The sequence below is a fragment of the Pelobates fuscus genome, chromosome 3 (assembly GCF_036172605.1).
Source record: "Pelobates fuscus isolate aPelFus1 chromosome 3, aPelFus1.pri, whole genome shotgun sequence".
Classification (NCBI taxonomy): Eukaryota; Metazoa; Chordata; class Amphibia; order Anura; family Pelobatidae; genus Pelobates; species Pelobates fuscus.
This window is the reverse complement of record NC_086319.1, coordinates 90956170-90971643: the sequence shown is the minus strand read 5'-3', so window position 1 is coordinate 90971643 and position 15474 is coordinate 90956170. Positions and strand designations below refer to the sequence as shown.

The following is a 15474-nucleotide window of genomic DNA, read 5'->3' as shown; positions in this document are numbered from 1 at the left end:
CCCCCCCCCCCGGCCCCCACCCCTGAGCGGTGAGTGGGGGCCCTAAAAATAAGGGTGGCACATACTGCCCCCCCGGCCCCCACCCCTGTGCGGCGGGTGGGGGCACTAAAATTATCAATAAGGGGGGACCTATTGTCCCCCCCCGGCCCCCACCCCTGAGCGGTGGGTGGGGGCCCTAAATACAAAGGGGGTGGGGACCCTAGTTAACCCTCTCCCCCCCCCCCCCAAAAAAAACCCTCTCCCCCCCCCCCCCCCTAAAAATAATGAGGGGGGACCCTTTAACTAAAAACCTGTAAAGAAAAAAAAAATAAGATAAAAACAACTTACCATTCGATGTTTTCTTTCTTCTAAAATCTTCTTTCTTCAGCCCCAAAAAAGGCCAAATAAAAATCCATAATAACCGACGCAATAAAAAAAAAAAAAAAAAAACCCGAGCGCAAAAAAAATAATCCATCTTCACCCATGGAGGGCTCCGCGCAGACTGAGCTCCGCAGGGCGGGGGAAGGCTTATAAAGCCTTGCCCCGCCCTGCAATTAGGCTAAGAACACTCTGATTGGTGGGTTTAAGCCAATCAGAGTGCTCTTTGTCATTTTACAAGCGTGGGGGGGTAGGTAGGGAGATATTTTTTGGGGGGGGGGGAGGGTTAACTAGGGTCCCCCCCCCCTTTGTATTTAGGGCCCCCACCCACCGCTCAGGGGTGGGGGCCGGGGGGGGACAATAGGTCCCCCCCCCTTATTGATAATTTTAGGGCCCCCACCCGCCGCTCAGGGGTGGGGGCCGGGGGGGGGGGGACAGTAGGTCCCCCCCCCTTATTGATAATTTTAGGGCCCCCACCCGCCGCTCAGGGGTGGGGGCCGGGGGGGGGGACAGTAGGTCCCCCCCCCTTATTGATAATTTTAGGGCCCCCACCCGCCGCTCAGGGGTGGGGGCCGGGGGGGGGACAGTAGGTCCCCCCCCTTATTGATCATTTTAGGGCCCCCACCCGCCGCTCAGGGGTGGGGGCCGGGGGGGGGCAGTAGGTCCCCCCCCTCATTGATAATTTTAGGGCCCCCACCCGCCGCACAGGGGTGGGGGCCGGGGGGGGACAGTAGGTCCCCCCCTCATTGATAATTCTAGGGCCCCCACCCGCCGCACAGGGGTGGGGGCCGGGGGGGGGACAGTAGGTCCCCCCCCTCATTGATAATTTTAGGGCCCCCACCCGCCGCACAGGGGTGGGGGCCGGGGGGGGACAGTAGGTCCCCCCCTCATTGATAATTTTAGGGCCCCCACCCGCCGCACAGGGGTGGGGGCCGGGGGGGGGACAGTAGGTCCCCCCCCCTCATTGATAATTTTAGGGCCCCCACCCGCCGCACAGGGCGGGTGGGGGCCCTAAATTATTATTGATAATTTTAGAAAGCGAGCTGAGCTGTCAGTCAGACAGCTCAGCTCGCGAACGCGCATTCCGCGCACATGCGCGGTAAAGCGCTCAGGTTCTTCATAGGGCGGCATTCAATGCCGCTCTATGAAGAACGCGATTGGTCCAGCGCGAAGCCGTCCCATTGGGCCCCGCGATTTCGTCATTTTGACGAAAAAGGTGGCGCGGCCTAGAGGGGAGCTCGGCGCTGGAACGGAGGTAAGTTTTTAATATAAAAACACCGATTTTTTTTTTTTTAATGAATGAAAGTTCATATAAAAGCAAGAAGGAAGGCTGGGGGACCTGTCTTTCTTGCTTTTATATGGTGACTATAGAGTCCCTTTACCAATTAAATACAGTTTTTCATAAACCAATTCCCACATTTTTTTTTTAATTATATCACAATTCCACCAAATGTGAAGATAGTCCCCTTCTGCTCTGCCACATCTCCAGCATTTGGGACTATGAATATGCGAGAATTTTGCCAGCCTAGTAGGTACATAATACCAAAATTGGATAAGTTTAAATAATAAATTGACGCATATCTCTTAACTGCCTCAAGCCATTCGTCTGAGTTAGACTAGACTTCATATTGTGCTAAGCATTAGGCAATTTGTCAACTTTGTTACAGCAAAAGGGTATCACGTTCATATGAACCTTTGTATGTTCACTTACCAAGCGAGAGGTAGGTGGTAAACTTCCATATCTCTTCTATAGTTTTAAAAGTGATCATAAACACATCCTTCTGAGCTTGAATTGAGACTAGCCTGGCGGACAGTTCCTGGAATGGATTCAAGTACATAGTGTTAGCTTTGTTTTTTGTTTTGTTTTCCAAATAAAGACTCAAACCTTATGGCTATCGACAGATTGTATTTCAGACCACCAAACTTCTACAGTGATATGCAAAGTAATTCATCTTGTTCTACTTAAATATTAAAAAACAACATTTGAATGGTTATGTTTGGTTAAATATTTTTTAAAAGCTTGTAGGAGATGTAATTTGTTTATCTCCTTTGTATGTTTATTACAAAACATTTATCAAGAGTAAAAAGAACAAAGCTCACTATCAGCCTTGATGAATTATGTGAGACTTGTCGTTGGAGCATGTTGCGGACTGAATTGCCAGACAAATAATTACTCCACCATGCAAAAACTATTTATTTTAAAAAAATTCAAAGATAGCTCTAATAAAAGTTCTCTAAACCGTAAAAGTATGGACTCTGCCAATTACTCTGGATCACTGCCCACACCTGCTGCAATTTTTAGAACACCATGTTATACAATTTGCTCCAAGGACAGGAGTAACTCTGATTATCGGCCACAAATAATGAAATATGTACACGTTTTAAACAAACATCTTTCGTTTTAGATTACCCTTATTACATTAAGTGGAACTACTCTTTGGACAAAACACATTTAAAGTTATTTCATAGTCAAAAAATGTATTTATATATGAAAACATCCAATATGAGATTAAGGGCTTGAGTTTTCTCAACACACTTAATTGTGTCAAACTCATACATTTTATCCCCAAAAATGTAGTCAAAGCAGAGGAATCTAAAGAACAGTATAGGGTTAGACACATAAGCTAAATTGTACTACTGATACACATATGCACACACACACATTAAAGGAATGCAGTAATGGGCGATGTTGGAAATGTTGGCTAGATAACTGGCTTTAAGAACTTTTTACTATTTCTTTTAAAATTATATGTGAAACTGCAAGAAGAAAAAAATCCATTAATAAAATAAAAGTATCGCAACTAGAGGTTCATATGTTATCCATTGTACAGCGCTACGCATTCTGATGGCGCTATATAAATAATACAATAATAATAATAATGTGTTGCAGATAAGACTAAACTGGGGGACAGTTGGTTTCCTCACCGATAATATCCTTCACACTTTATTAAATTATCAATATAAAAGGTTATGCAACGGAGTGTCAAAGAGAGATCATTTGCTTAACTGCAAGGATAACATGGCTCGGGGCTCCTTTAGGGAACAGCCACTCGGGATATGCAGGCAAAACAACATACAACCAGTAGCAGTGCATTGCAGACATACAACGATGGAAGAAAAGAACAGGTACTTTTAAATAAATCATGGCCCACAGTGTAGTTATGAAAGCAATTCAAGATTATTTAGGGTTCAGGAAGTTGTATGAAGAGGAAGGCTTTATGTATAGGTTTTTTATTTTCCTTTATTATCCATGCACACTGTGGTCAAACATTACATGTATTTGGAGCCTGATATTAACGATGGATGTAATATTTGGCATATTATCTAGACCAGGGGTTCCCAACCCAGTCCTCAAGTACCCCCTACCATTCCAGGATTTAGGGATTACCCTGTTGTGTCTGAAGTGTTTTTTTTTTTTCAAAACCTTAGACACAATTGAGTAATCCTTAAATCCTGGACTGTTAGGGGGTACTTGAGGACTGGGTTGGGAACCACTGGTCTAGATGGACACGTCTTAAAAAAGTGATATGAAAGAGTTATTTCAAGCAGCATGACCAATCAAGGTGCATGGAGTTTTTATGTGCAGAGTTTCACTGTGAGAATTTGAACATGCCGAGTTTAAACCCTAGGCTGCTGGAGGTGCAAATCCACCTTCAGCAGCATCATGGGATGTCATCAGCCAGCCCATAACTAGAGTTCCAGGCTGGCTAAAGTCAATTCTGTGCAATTGGTTTTACACAATGTGACATTCATTGGCTGAGAGCAGTCAGCTGACACTCTCAGCCAATGAATGGTGCCTGTCTCAGTTATATCATATCACCAAGTAGCAGGGAACCTCGGAGCCCAGTGAGACACAAGTAAGAGGGCTGTAGTAGCTATCATGCTTGGACTAACCCAAGTATTCAGCACATAGATAGCGATGCACCTTCGCAAACAGGGAAGAACCCATAAGGCAGCTTCGTGGACCCCCGGCCATACTTAGTGTGGTGCTCCATAAAAGGATAGACTCTCTACTGACCTGCTGTCTTTAAAATGACGGCAACACATTAATACACAATCATTTAATCTAGATCCATTTAACCTTCTGCAGAAATATAACAAATGTTTGATATTATTAGTAAGAATTTTTACATTAAACTAGCAAGCCAGCAGGATATAGTGCTGAGCGGAACATTAACATCTGTTTTAGCAGTCACTCACACAGCTTTCTATTCTATTTCATGGCAAGAACACAAACAGCATCTATGTGCAGATGCAGAAAGAAAATAAGGGGAGCGGTCAAGGATAGGGGTTTAGTGTAACACCCTCATCCCGTACCTAAAGCACAAAAAAAAAAAAAAAAAAAAGGTCACCTAGACTGGAAATGTAGGGGATAACCCTAGGGAATACAGTAAATAGTAGAGAACCAAAGGTGTCACTTGAATAGAATGTGACCACAAGGTTACATTTCCAATCCACTCCAATAAGATCTTAAAGGAGAAAATAATAAATAACAAAAGAACTTTATTAGTAACTCTAAAACGTACTAGGACAAATTAAACAGTGTAGCCTGATATGGGGGGAACAGCCCTGAGTGAGATGCTCAATAATAGATAGTTAATAATAAAGCATACCACACTAGTTCCAAACGGGTATGGATTGGCAGTACGAGAACTAACTGAAGAGATAGCAATCTCCCCCTTTATGTGTTTAAGCCCTCATGGAAGTTATACAGCACTGGTTGCGACAGAGCCTAGTGGGATCTTCCAGAAGCAAAAACTAAAACATAAAAGGAATAGTGAGAGATATGCTAAATGGTGAGAACAAAGCACACATGAAAAAATATATAAAAAGAAGGGTATAAGTAATAGGGATATAACCAATTAAATCCACCTCTCTAGGGTTACCAGAGGTCTGTGGTAAGGATATACCTAGTCACTAGACCTTCAGTCTCATGTAACACCTTCATTGATATTCTATGCTTAAATTCAGTTTAGGGAAGAAAAAAAAAATTCCCTTAAATTCGCAAATAGCTGTCTAAATACCAAGTGATATGCTCAATAGCTAATGATTGGTAATTAAGCATGCCACGTTAACTCCACAGGATACAAAGGTAACGATATGAGAACTAACAGAAAAAGTAGCAATCTCCACCTTTGTGTTTATAAGCCCTCATGGAAATCTATATAACACTGGCTACAACAGAGCCAAGTGTAATCATCCAGAGGCAAAAGTCAAAACACAAAGGAATAGTGAGAGATATGCAAAACAGTGAGAAATAAGCACAGGAAAAAAAATACATAAAGTGAAGGGTATATATACAAGGAGATAGGTGATAGGGATATATACAAATGACTCCACCTCTCTATAAATACTAGAGGTATCTGGTAAAGGTGTCCCTAGTCTCTAGACCCTAAATCTCCTGTAAACACTTCCATGGGTGTTCTATGCTTATACTCCATCTAGGGTGATTCCTTCAAGTTCTCAATCGCTGTCTAAGTACTAAAAGACAAAAATAAATAAATAAATAAATAAAGTGAAAAAAGTGCGTGCATAGTGATAAGGTGCTCCATAACGGAGAGACCCGTGACAAAACCCCTTTTTTTTGTCACAGGTCTCTCTGTTATGGAGCACCTTATCAATATGCACACACTTTATTAGAGTTACTAATAAAGTTTTTTTTGTTATTTATTATTTTCTCCTTTAAGATCTTATTGGAGTGGATTGGAAATTGAACCTTGTGGTCACTTTCTATTCAAGTGACACCTTTGGTTCTCTATTATTTATGTGCAGGTGCACTTTATCCCCTTAGTGACCAGACTGTTTTTACATTTTCTTATTGTTAAGGACCAGGGTACTTTTTAAATTTATATGGTGTTTAGCAGTAATTTTCCTCTTAAAAAAAAATTGTAAAATGTGATTTCAAAAAAAAAAAAACACTTTTTCTAACTTTGACCCCCAAAATCTGTTATGCATCTACAACCGCCAAAAAAACACCCATGCTAAATAGTTTCTAAATTTTGTCCTGCATTTAGAAATACCAAATGTTAACATGTTCTTAGCTTTTTCTGAAAAGTTATAGGGCAATAAGTACAAGTAGCACTTTTCTATTTACAAACCATTTTTTTTTTCAAAAGTAACTCAAGTGTAACACTGATAACTGTATATATTAAGATTTGGTTGTGCTCCTTACTCTATTCATATTGTTATGTATTTTGGGCTCTTTAGGGGATAGAGCCTTATGTGGGTGAGCACCCAGTACTTGCTTAGTTTAGCCTCTTTTTGGGGGGGCCAGTTTGTCGTTTAGTGAGTGTGCCCACCTTATCTCATTTTCAGTAACACTGATATCTGTCAGGAATCCCTGAATAACCCTTCACATGTATATAATTTTTTAAAAGAAGACAACATAAGGTATTAAACTTGGGGTATTTTTACTCTTTTCATGCAACCATTTTACCACCAATCTATGCCAAATAAAAAAAATATATAATTATTGGTGATTTTTTTGACACACATAGCAATTTAAAATTACATGTACGGAGAACTTTAAGGGTTACTGACAAAGAACACCCCAATATGTGTTCAGCAACATCTCCTGAGTACATTGATACCCCCCATGTATAAGTGTGTCGGGTTCTCTGGGGGCTAAAAGACCTTATCTGGAGGGTGTGAATTCCTGTTTTCCAACTTGGAATTTTCACAGCTGGTCATCATGGACCCATGTCTTATTTGGGACATTTTTGAAGCCAGTCAATGTTATTTACCCCCATTAAACCATATGTTTTTGAAAGGTAGACACCATAAAGTATTTCAAATGGTGGTATTTTAACATTTTCCATGTCTTTGTCAAACTTGTGGGTAGTCATTTTTTTGAGTTATTGTTCTCTCGCATTGTATTTTAGGCATGGATTCTCAGTTCCTGTTATGTGTTACTTACAAAGAACACCCCAAAAAACATCTCCCAAGTACAAAATTGCTCCCAATGTAAAGGTTTTTGGGGTTTTTGCAAAGTCACAGGGGTCAAATATAGGGCTTTCCACTTTTCCATGTTTGCACATTGAAATTTGTCAGATTGGTTGGCTGGGCCTATGTTGCCTTTGAGACCTTATAGAAGCCCAGGAATGAAAATTAACCCCATCATGGCATACCATTTGTAAAATAAGACAACCCACTGCATTCAAAATGGGGTATGTCCAGTCTATTGTAGTAGCCACTTAGTCACAAACGCTGGTCATTTTATTTGTTTTTTTTTTCATTTTTTTTTACACAAAAACTGCACTTTTACTGGTGCTTTTATCGTCGTGATAGGTTTAACTGTTTTAAACACTCATATTTGTGTTCAATGAAGTCTCCCGAGTATAACAATACCCCCCATGTACAGGTTTTATGAGGGGTATTGTTATACTCGGAAAGGCTTGCCCAATTCAGTTTGCCAGATTGGTTTTCTGGGTCTGGGCTGCCTTTTGAGACCATATGATAGCCAATGAATGTGAAATAACCCCATCATGGCATACCATTTTCAAATGAAGACAACCCAGGGCATTCAAAATGGGGTATGTCCAGTCCATCAAGTGGTTGTAGACTAGAGTAATTGTTCCCTCATGGTCTCATTCTCTCTAATGAGTCAGAGAGCCAGCACCACAAAGGAGAGGTTATTGTGGTCTGCACCTGTCAGAGGTGCACACTACACACTCCCCACTGCAACACAAGAGACTTTGACCCCTGCTAGACTGTCAGAGATCATAGCCCCTCCCCCTGCAAGCCAACACAAGCACTCACACTATACACAGCACACAACACAACCCACCACACACAACCTACACACACACACTTATTATACACAGCCAGCACACACCACACACAGCAGGCACATATCACAAACACTTTGTTGACGACCGTCAAACACTACACACTCAGTATCTACACATTATAGGGAGAGGGTGGGACAATCAGGTTTATACACTAAATTCTCCATTTTCAGAAATTATGTCTGCAAGAAAAACGGAGGGAAAATGTTGTAACCCCAGTCGTTTTGTAGATTTTTTCCAGATCAGTTTTTTTAATTCTCTATTTTTTTCTATTCAGATTTAATTCACAGAGATGTAGAATTTGGTATAACTTTTCAAATATCCAGGACTTTAGATAGGTACTCCAATATGAAATTAGTTTGTATGTGAGGACAAGTAGATTGTAATGATTGACAAGTACATAGGGCTACCAATTTAGCCATTTAAACAAGTGTTTATTTTTTATTTCCACATCCCTGATAAAAGGTTTATATATTAACAGATTAACAACTGCAGATTCTAAGAATGTTGGTACTTGTATAAAGCTTATTCAAATCTAGCTATTCTACACAATAATTATCACTTAAAAGCATTTTACGAACAGTAGCCTTTTATGTAGGTGAACAAATTATTACAGACTTCTGCAATGTTTAATATGAAATTCAAAGATGACAACTTATAATATATATAAACCCTCAGAGTAAGAAAGATTTCACCCACAGTACAACTTAATTATATTAGGTTATTTAGGGATTTGCATCATTACCACACACGATAACCTAGCAGCTAGTCGGTGTGTAAAAAATACAATGCTTTCAGAGAATATAAACAAAGAGGCAGGTCAAAACATAGTACGTAATTACAAAAACATGTCAGATACAACATGTGACTAACAAGCAACAATGTAGTAATAGTGAGGGCTATTCACTAAACGCCGATTTTGCAAAAGGTAGATACAGATATAGTCATTGATTTTAGAGATTTGAAGGGTAATATTTGGGATGTAGTTCACTCGCTTTACAGTTCTGCATAATTTGTCAAACTGCCTCCAAATTAATCCGGATGAGTTCTGCTGCAAAACTCACAAAAATCAGCCCAGCTGGCCCTAAAGTTGCAATGGCAGGTATCAAAAATACATATCCACGGGTGGGGCTTGTCACCGCACCGGAGCGGACGCCATTGATTTGAGCTCCGGCACAGAAAAACCCAATCTGCCAAAATCCAAGAGCATCCTGCACAGACACAGGCTGGAAACAAAGGGAACAGCTGCAGCATCTACTGCTGAACCCGCAGATGCCCTTCTTTGCCGCACCGGGCGCGAAAACCCGAACCCGCTGCACTAAGGCCTACCGCGTGGGCGGCCTGCCTGGAAACCTTACCGGACAATCCAGAGGCTGGGACATACAGGAATACTTGGGCCTCCAAGAGGAAGGTGAGATGGGGCGCAAGACACAGAAACTGCCAATACAAACCCAGAAACAGCACCGGTACATTAGCCATATGCTGACAACTCCCCCCTCGCAACAGGCCCTACCATCACGGCCGGCCTCCCCTGAGTCCTCGGTTGATGAGACTCACTTAGACAGCTCACCTTCAAGCCCACACATTGCGCCAACAGACACGGCAGGGGATCACGGCCCGGCCTCTAAAAGAGACATACAAAGCATGCTAGCAGGCCTGCAGAGTAACCTGAAACAGATGTAGATCTAGCAGCTTTAAAGGACCACTCTAGGCACCCAGACCACTTCAGCTTAATGAGGTGGTCTGGGTGCCAGGTCCTTCTAGGGTTAACCCATTTTTTCATAAACATAGCAGTTTCAGAGAAACTGCTATGTCTATGAATGGGTTAAGCCTTCCCCCTATGTCCTCTAGTGGCTGTCTCATTGACAGCCGCTAGAGGCGCTTGCGTGCTTCTCACTGTGATTTTCACAGTGAGAGCACGCCAGCGTCCATAGGAAAGCATTATGAATGCTTTCCTATGTGACCGGCTGAATGCACGCGCAGCTCTTGCCGCACGTGCGCATTCAGCCGACGGGGAGGAGAAGAGGAGGATCGGAGGAGGAGAGCAGGAGGAGATCTCTCCGCCCAGCGCTGGAAAAAGGTAAGATTTAACCCCTTTCCCCTTTCCAGAGCCGGGCGGGAGGGGGTCCCTGAGGGTGGGGGCACCCTCAGGGCACTCTAGTGCCAGGAAAACGAGTATGCTTTCCTGGCACTAGAGTGGTCCTTTAACCACCACAGTACAAGCAGTGGAAGCGCGCTCCCAAGCTAATGAGACAGGCCTCGCAGGCCTAACACAGGACTACTGTACCTTGAGTGCCCAAGTCCAAAAAATCCAAACCACACAGGCCACAATGGCCAGACAGCTTAACATAATGGACGACAGGGGCAGGAGGAAAAACATAAAAATTAGGGGGATCCCTGAGACGCTTCCCTTAGAAGAATTGCCTCATTACATCAGGAGCCTAGTGGGCTCCGTCCTGTTGGTGAAACAAGCCAAGCAATTCCTATTCGACGGGGTATTCAGGATTGCCAAGTCACCACAGGCACCCACCTTGGCACCATGCGATCTCATCCTCCGATGCTGCTCGATGACAGACAAGCTGGGACTCATGGCCACTTTTCGGGGAAAAACCCCATATGACTTTGAAACAAGCCCTTTTTCAGGATCTAAGCAGAGACACACTCTTATGGCGCAAATCAATGCAGCCACTCACCGCACAGCTGCGGAACGCAGGGATCACCTATAGCTGGGCAACACCAAAAACCCTCTGGGTATTTAAGGAAGGACAAAACTATAAGGCCTAGCTGATTAACCTGAAGCTGCCCCCACCCACCCTCGAACTACGCCCATGGAGGACACAGACGTCCCCACACCCAGAGGGAAACGAGGCAACGCGACCTGACCACAAGACTACTGCTAAAAAGTTCTGTTTTAACTCTGGGACACTTTATGCTATGTTATGTTAATGATTTATTTTACTTAGCCTTCATATACTGATAGCAGGGCAGATTTCACGCAAGTTAATTGCCTTACCTTACCCACCAAGCCGGTAGGAAATGATTGCCACACCCAGAGATTGGGTCTCTGTGCTCGTGTGCACGATATTGCGCCCCCCCCCCCAAGCCCCAAGGTACAGGGGCGCTTCACTCCAAGGAGCCTCCCTACGTGAGCTCATTACTGGTCTGCCCTCACACGCCTTTGCAAGCTGCAAATCACATAGTCAGACCACAACCGCTCACACAGGCCCTACTTCACCCAGACTATATAGACTAGCTGTGCCTCACACATAACAAATGTCACAGACAATAGCATATCACCCAGCCCATGCACACCTCACACCTACTTACAAGACATAAGGCAGCGCAAACCTCAGTGTAACGGCACCCCAGACATAAATGGGTTAAACCGCCGTTTAGAAGATCTTCCCCTTCCAGAGATTTAGGCATAGCTTCTGCAGAACACCAAACTCCTGAACTGAATACAAGGGAATGCTCCAAACTCCCGAACTGCATACAAACTAGCACTCCAAACTCCCGAACTGGAACCCCACAAATAGCTGCTAGCAGACGAATAGGACAAGCACCCAAGCGGCTTACACTCCTAGCAATCAGTCTCTAACAGCATACAGTAAATGCCCCCAAAGACGAGACAAAGCTCCGTGTTGAGGGTCAAGCAGTGAACATACAGAGCTGTTGGTTTATTGTTCTTATATACACATTAGTACCACCCACAGGGTTTTGGAAAACAACCAATAAACACGTACAATACACTCAGACACTCCCACACAAAATCCTCCCCTCTGCCTGTGTGTCAGGATCGGGACAGGGATCCAACACGCAGAGTACAAAGAGTGGAAAGGTACGTATACCGGGCCTTAGAATGGCCGGACTAACGTACCGAGAGTAAAGAATAGTCAGAGGCAAGCCGAGGTCGAGGGAACGAGAAGACAGATAAGCGAGAGACAAGCCGGGTCAAGGGATAACAGAGAAACAGGGTAGTACAACGAGCCGAGTCAAAACCGAAAGAGCAAACTAGAATACCAGAGCACTGAGTGACTAGACAAGCTAGAACCACGACAGGGCAATGAGCTGAAGTAAGGAGTAAGCTTAAATACCCTGGTTCTGGATGGAAATCACGCCTCTGAAAAGTACCGATTGGATATCGGACACTTGAGTGACAGATTGCTCGTGCTAGCGTCATGACGTCACGTATTGAGCGTCCTGCTAGAAAAGGACGTGGATTCCTCGCGGCCGGTGTTTAAGTGACTGGATGAACCGCGAGGAACGGAGGAGACAGCTCGCCTGGACGGATACACCACCAAGTCTCTACCTCCCTTAGAGGTAGAGGCCTCAGGTACCCTGACAGTACCCCCCCTCTCAGATACGCCCACCGGGCGGAATGAACCGGGGCGAGATGGGAAGCGAAGGTGAAATGCTCTGCGAAGGCGAGAAGCATGGACGTCCTCCTGAGGTACCCAACTCCTCTCCTCAGGACCATATCCCCTCCAGTTGACCAGATATTGCAATTTTCCCCTTGAAATTCTGGAGTCAATGATGGAGCTGACCTCGTACTCCTCCCGACCCTCCACCTGAACAGGACAAGGCGAGGAGACCTTAGAGGAGAATTTGTTGCAAATGAGGGGTTTCAACAAGGAGACATGAAAAGAGTTAGGAATGCGTAAGGCAGGTGGCAGAGCAAGGCGATACGCAACCGGATTGATACGAGTGAGAACCCTGTAAGGACCTATGTAACGAGGAGCAAATTTCATGGACGGAACTTTTAGGCGAATATTCTTAGTACTCAACCATACCCTATCCCCAGGAACAAAAACAGGAGCCGCTCTTCTATGTTTGTCAGCGTGTTTCTTGAACAGCGAGGAACTATGTAATAGAATTTGTCGAGTTTGATCCCATAATTTCTTCAGGTTGGCGACATGATCATCAACCGACGGTATCCCCTGAGAAGAGGAAACCGAAGGAAAAATCGAAGGATGAAAGCCATAGTTCATGAAGAAAGGGCTAGAGCGAGTTGAATCGCAAACAAGGTTATTGTGTGCGAACTCCGCCCAAGGAATCAGACCGACCCAATCGTCCTGGTGTTCGGAAACAAAGCAACGCAGATACTGTTCGATCTTTTGATTAGTACGTTCAGCAGCTCCGTTAGACTGAGGGTGATAGGCAGAGGAAAAGTTCAATTTGATGCCCATTTGAGAACAAAAGGATCTCCAGAAACGTGAGACAAATTGAGAACCTCTATCAGAAACAATCTCTGAAGGGATCCCATGTAGGCGAAAAACTTCTCTCGCAAAAATTTCCGCCAATTCAGGGGAAGTCGGAAGTTTAGGTAATGGCACGAAATGGGCCATCTTGGTAAATCTATCCACCACCGTGAGAATAACAGTCTGTCTTTTGGAAGCAGGCAAATCAACGATAAAGTCAATGGACAAACAGGACCAAGGTTTCTCAGGAATGTCCAAGGGGTGTAACAGGCCACATGGGGATGCATGAGATAGTTTAGTCTTGGCACAAGTCTCACAAGCTGCGACGAACTCCTCAATATCCTTACGAAGTGAAGGCCACCAGAAATCCTTGGATATCAGAGAGTACGTCTTGCGAATACCAGGATGACCAGCTATTTTACTTTCATGAAAACATTGTAAGAGCTCCAGTTGAAGTTCAGGAGGAACAAAGTTTCTTCCCTCAGGAGTGTTTCCGGGAGCTAGATGTTGTGACTTCAAGATCTGGTCAAGTAGCGGGGAATGAATTTTGAGACTGGTATTAGCAATAATATTGCATTTGGGTACAATGGAAGACAAAAGTGGTTCAACTGAAGCAGAGGGTTCATATTGGCGAGATAGCGCATCGGCTTTAGAATTCTTTGACCCAGGTCTGTAAGTCAGAACGTAATTGAAATGGGTAAGAAACAACGACCAACGAGCCTGCCTGGAGGACAGACGCTTGGCCTCTCCGATATAAGACAAGTTTTTGTGGTCTGTCAGGATGGTAACAGGATGTAATGTACCTTCCAATAAATGTCTCCATTCTTTCAAAGCCTTGATAACCGCTAGTAATTCTCTGTCACCAATGTCATACCTGCTTTCAGTACCGGTCAATTTTTTAGAGAAAAATCCACATGGATGTAATGGTTTATCAACACCCAACCTTTGAGATAGAACAGCACCTAAACCAGTCTCTGATGCGTCTACCTCGAGCAAAAATGGCAGAGAAGTGTCAGGGTGAACTAAAATTGGAGCGGAAGCGAAAAGCTCCTTGAGAGTCTTGAACGCAAGGAGAGCTTCAGTAGTCCAATTCTTAGTGTCAGCCCCCTGTTTGGTCATGTTAGTGATAGGTGCAATAATGGAAGAATAGCCCTTAATAAAGCGCCTATAATAATTGGAAAAACCAATAAATCTCTGTATGGCTTTAAGACCTGTGGGTAAAGGCCACTCTAGAATGGATTGGAGCTTATCCGGATCCATCTTAAATCCCTCCCCAGAGATCACATAGCCGAGAAAGGTTACCTGGGTTTGATCAAAGCTACATTTCTCCAACTTGCAATACAAGCCATGCTGGAGAAGCTTGTGCAAAACCCTCCTGACTTGTTTGTGATGAATCTCAATGTCACTAGAATGAATGAGTATATCATCTAGGTATACAATGACGCACTCTTGCTGAAATTCCCTAAGAACCTCATTAATCAGATCTTGGAAGACTGCTGGTGCATTGCATAACCCAAAAGGCATGACGGTATATTCATAGTGACCATATCGAGTATTGAATGCCGTCATCCACTCATGTCCCTGCTGGATTCTCACCAAGTTATATGCCCCTCTGAGGTCTAACTTGGTGAAAATTGTAGAGCCCTTCAAACGATCGAAGAGTTCGGTGATCAAGGGAATCGGGTAGGCATTTTTAATGGTTATCTTATTCAGGCCTCGATAATCAATACAAGGTCTCAAAGAACCATCTTTCTTTTTAACAAAAAAAAAATCCAGCCCCGGCAGGGGAGGAGGACCTCCTGATGAATCCCTTGTCTAAATTCTCGTGAATATATTCCTCTAGGACTGAGTTCTCCTTTATAGATAATGGGTATACATGACCTCTGGGAGGCATGGTACCAGGGAGTAGGTTAATTTTGCAATCAAAGGACCTGTGTGGGGGTAAGGTATCGGCTTTCTTTTTGTCAAATACTGCCTTTAAATCTAGATACTGAGGCGGAATTTGTGTCTCTGTAGGATTGTCAGAGGTATTCGATGTATTAGTTAATCCAAGAGGTAAGACCTTCCGCAAGCATTTTTCTTGACAATTCTCTCCCCATGAAACTATCTCCCCTGATTCCCAATTAATAATA

General features: G+C 43.8%; 1 protein-coding gene across 2 annotated transcripts in view; it reads right to left on the bottom strand.

The window, feature by feature from the left end:
- Positions 1 to 15474, bottom strand: part of SH3TC2 (SH3 domain and tetratricopeptide repeats 2) — a 101769-nt gene that overhangs the window by 42873 nt on the left and 43422 nt on the right. For both annotated transcript variants that reach the window (XM_063447344.1, XM_063447345.1), the window contains exon 5: positions 2069 to 2174. In XM_063447344.1, coding sequence (XP_063303414.1) covers positions 2069 to 2174 — 106 coding nt within the window. The remainder of the gene's footprint in view (positions 1 to 2068; positions 2175 to 15474) is intronic.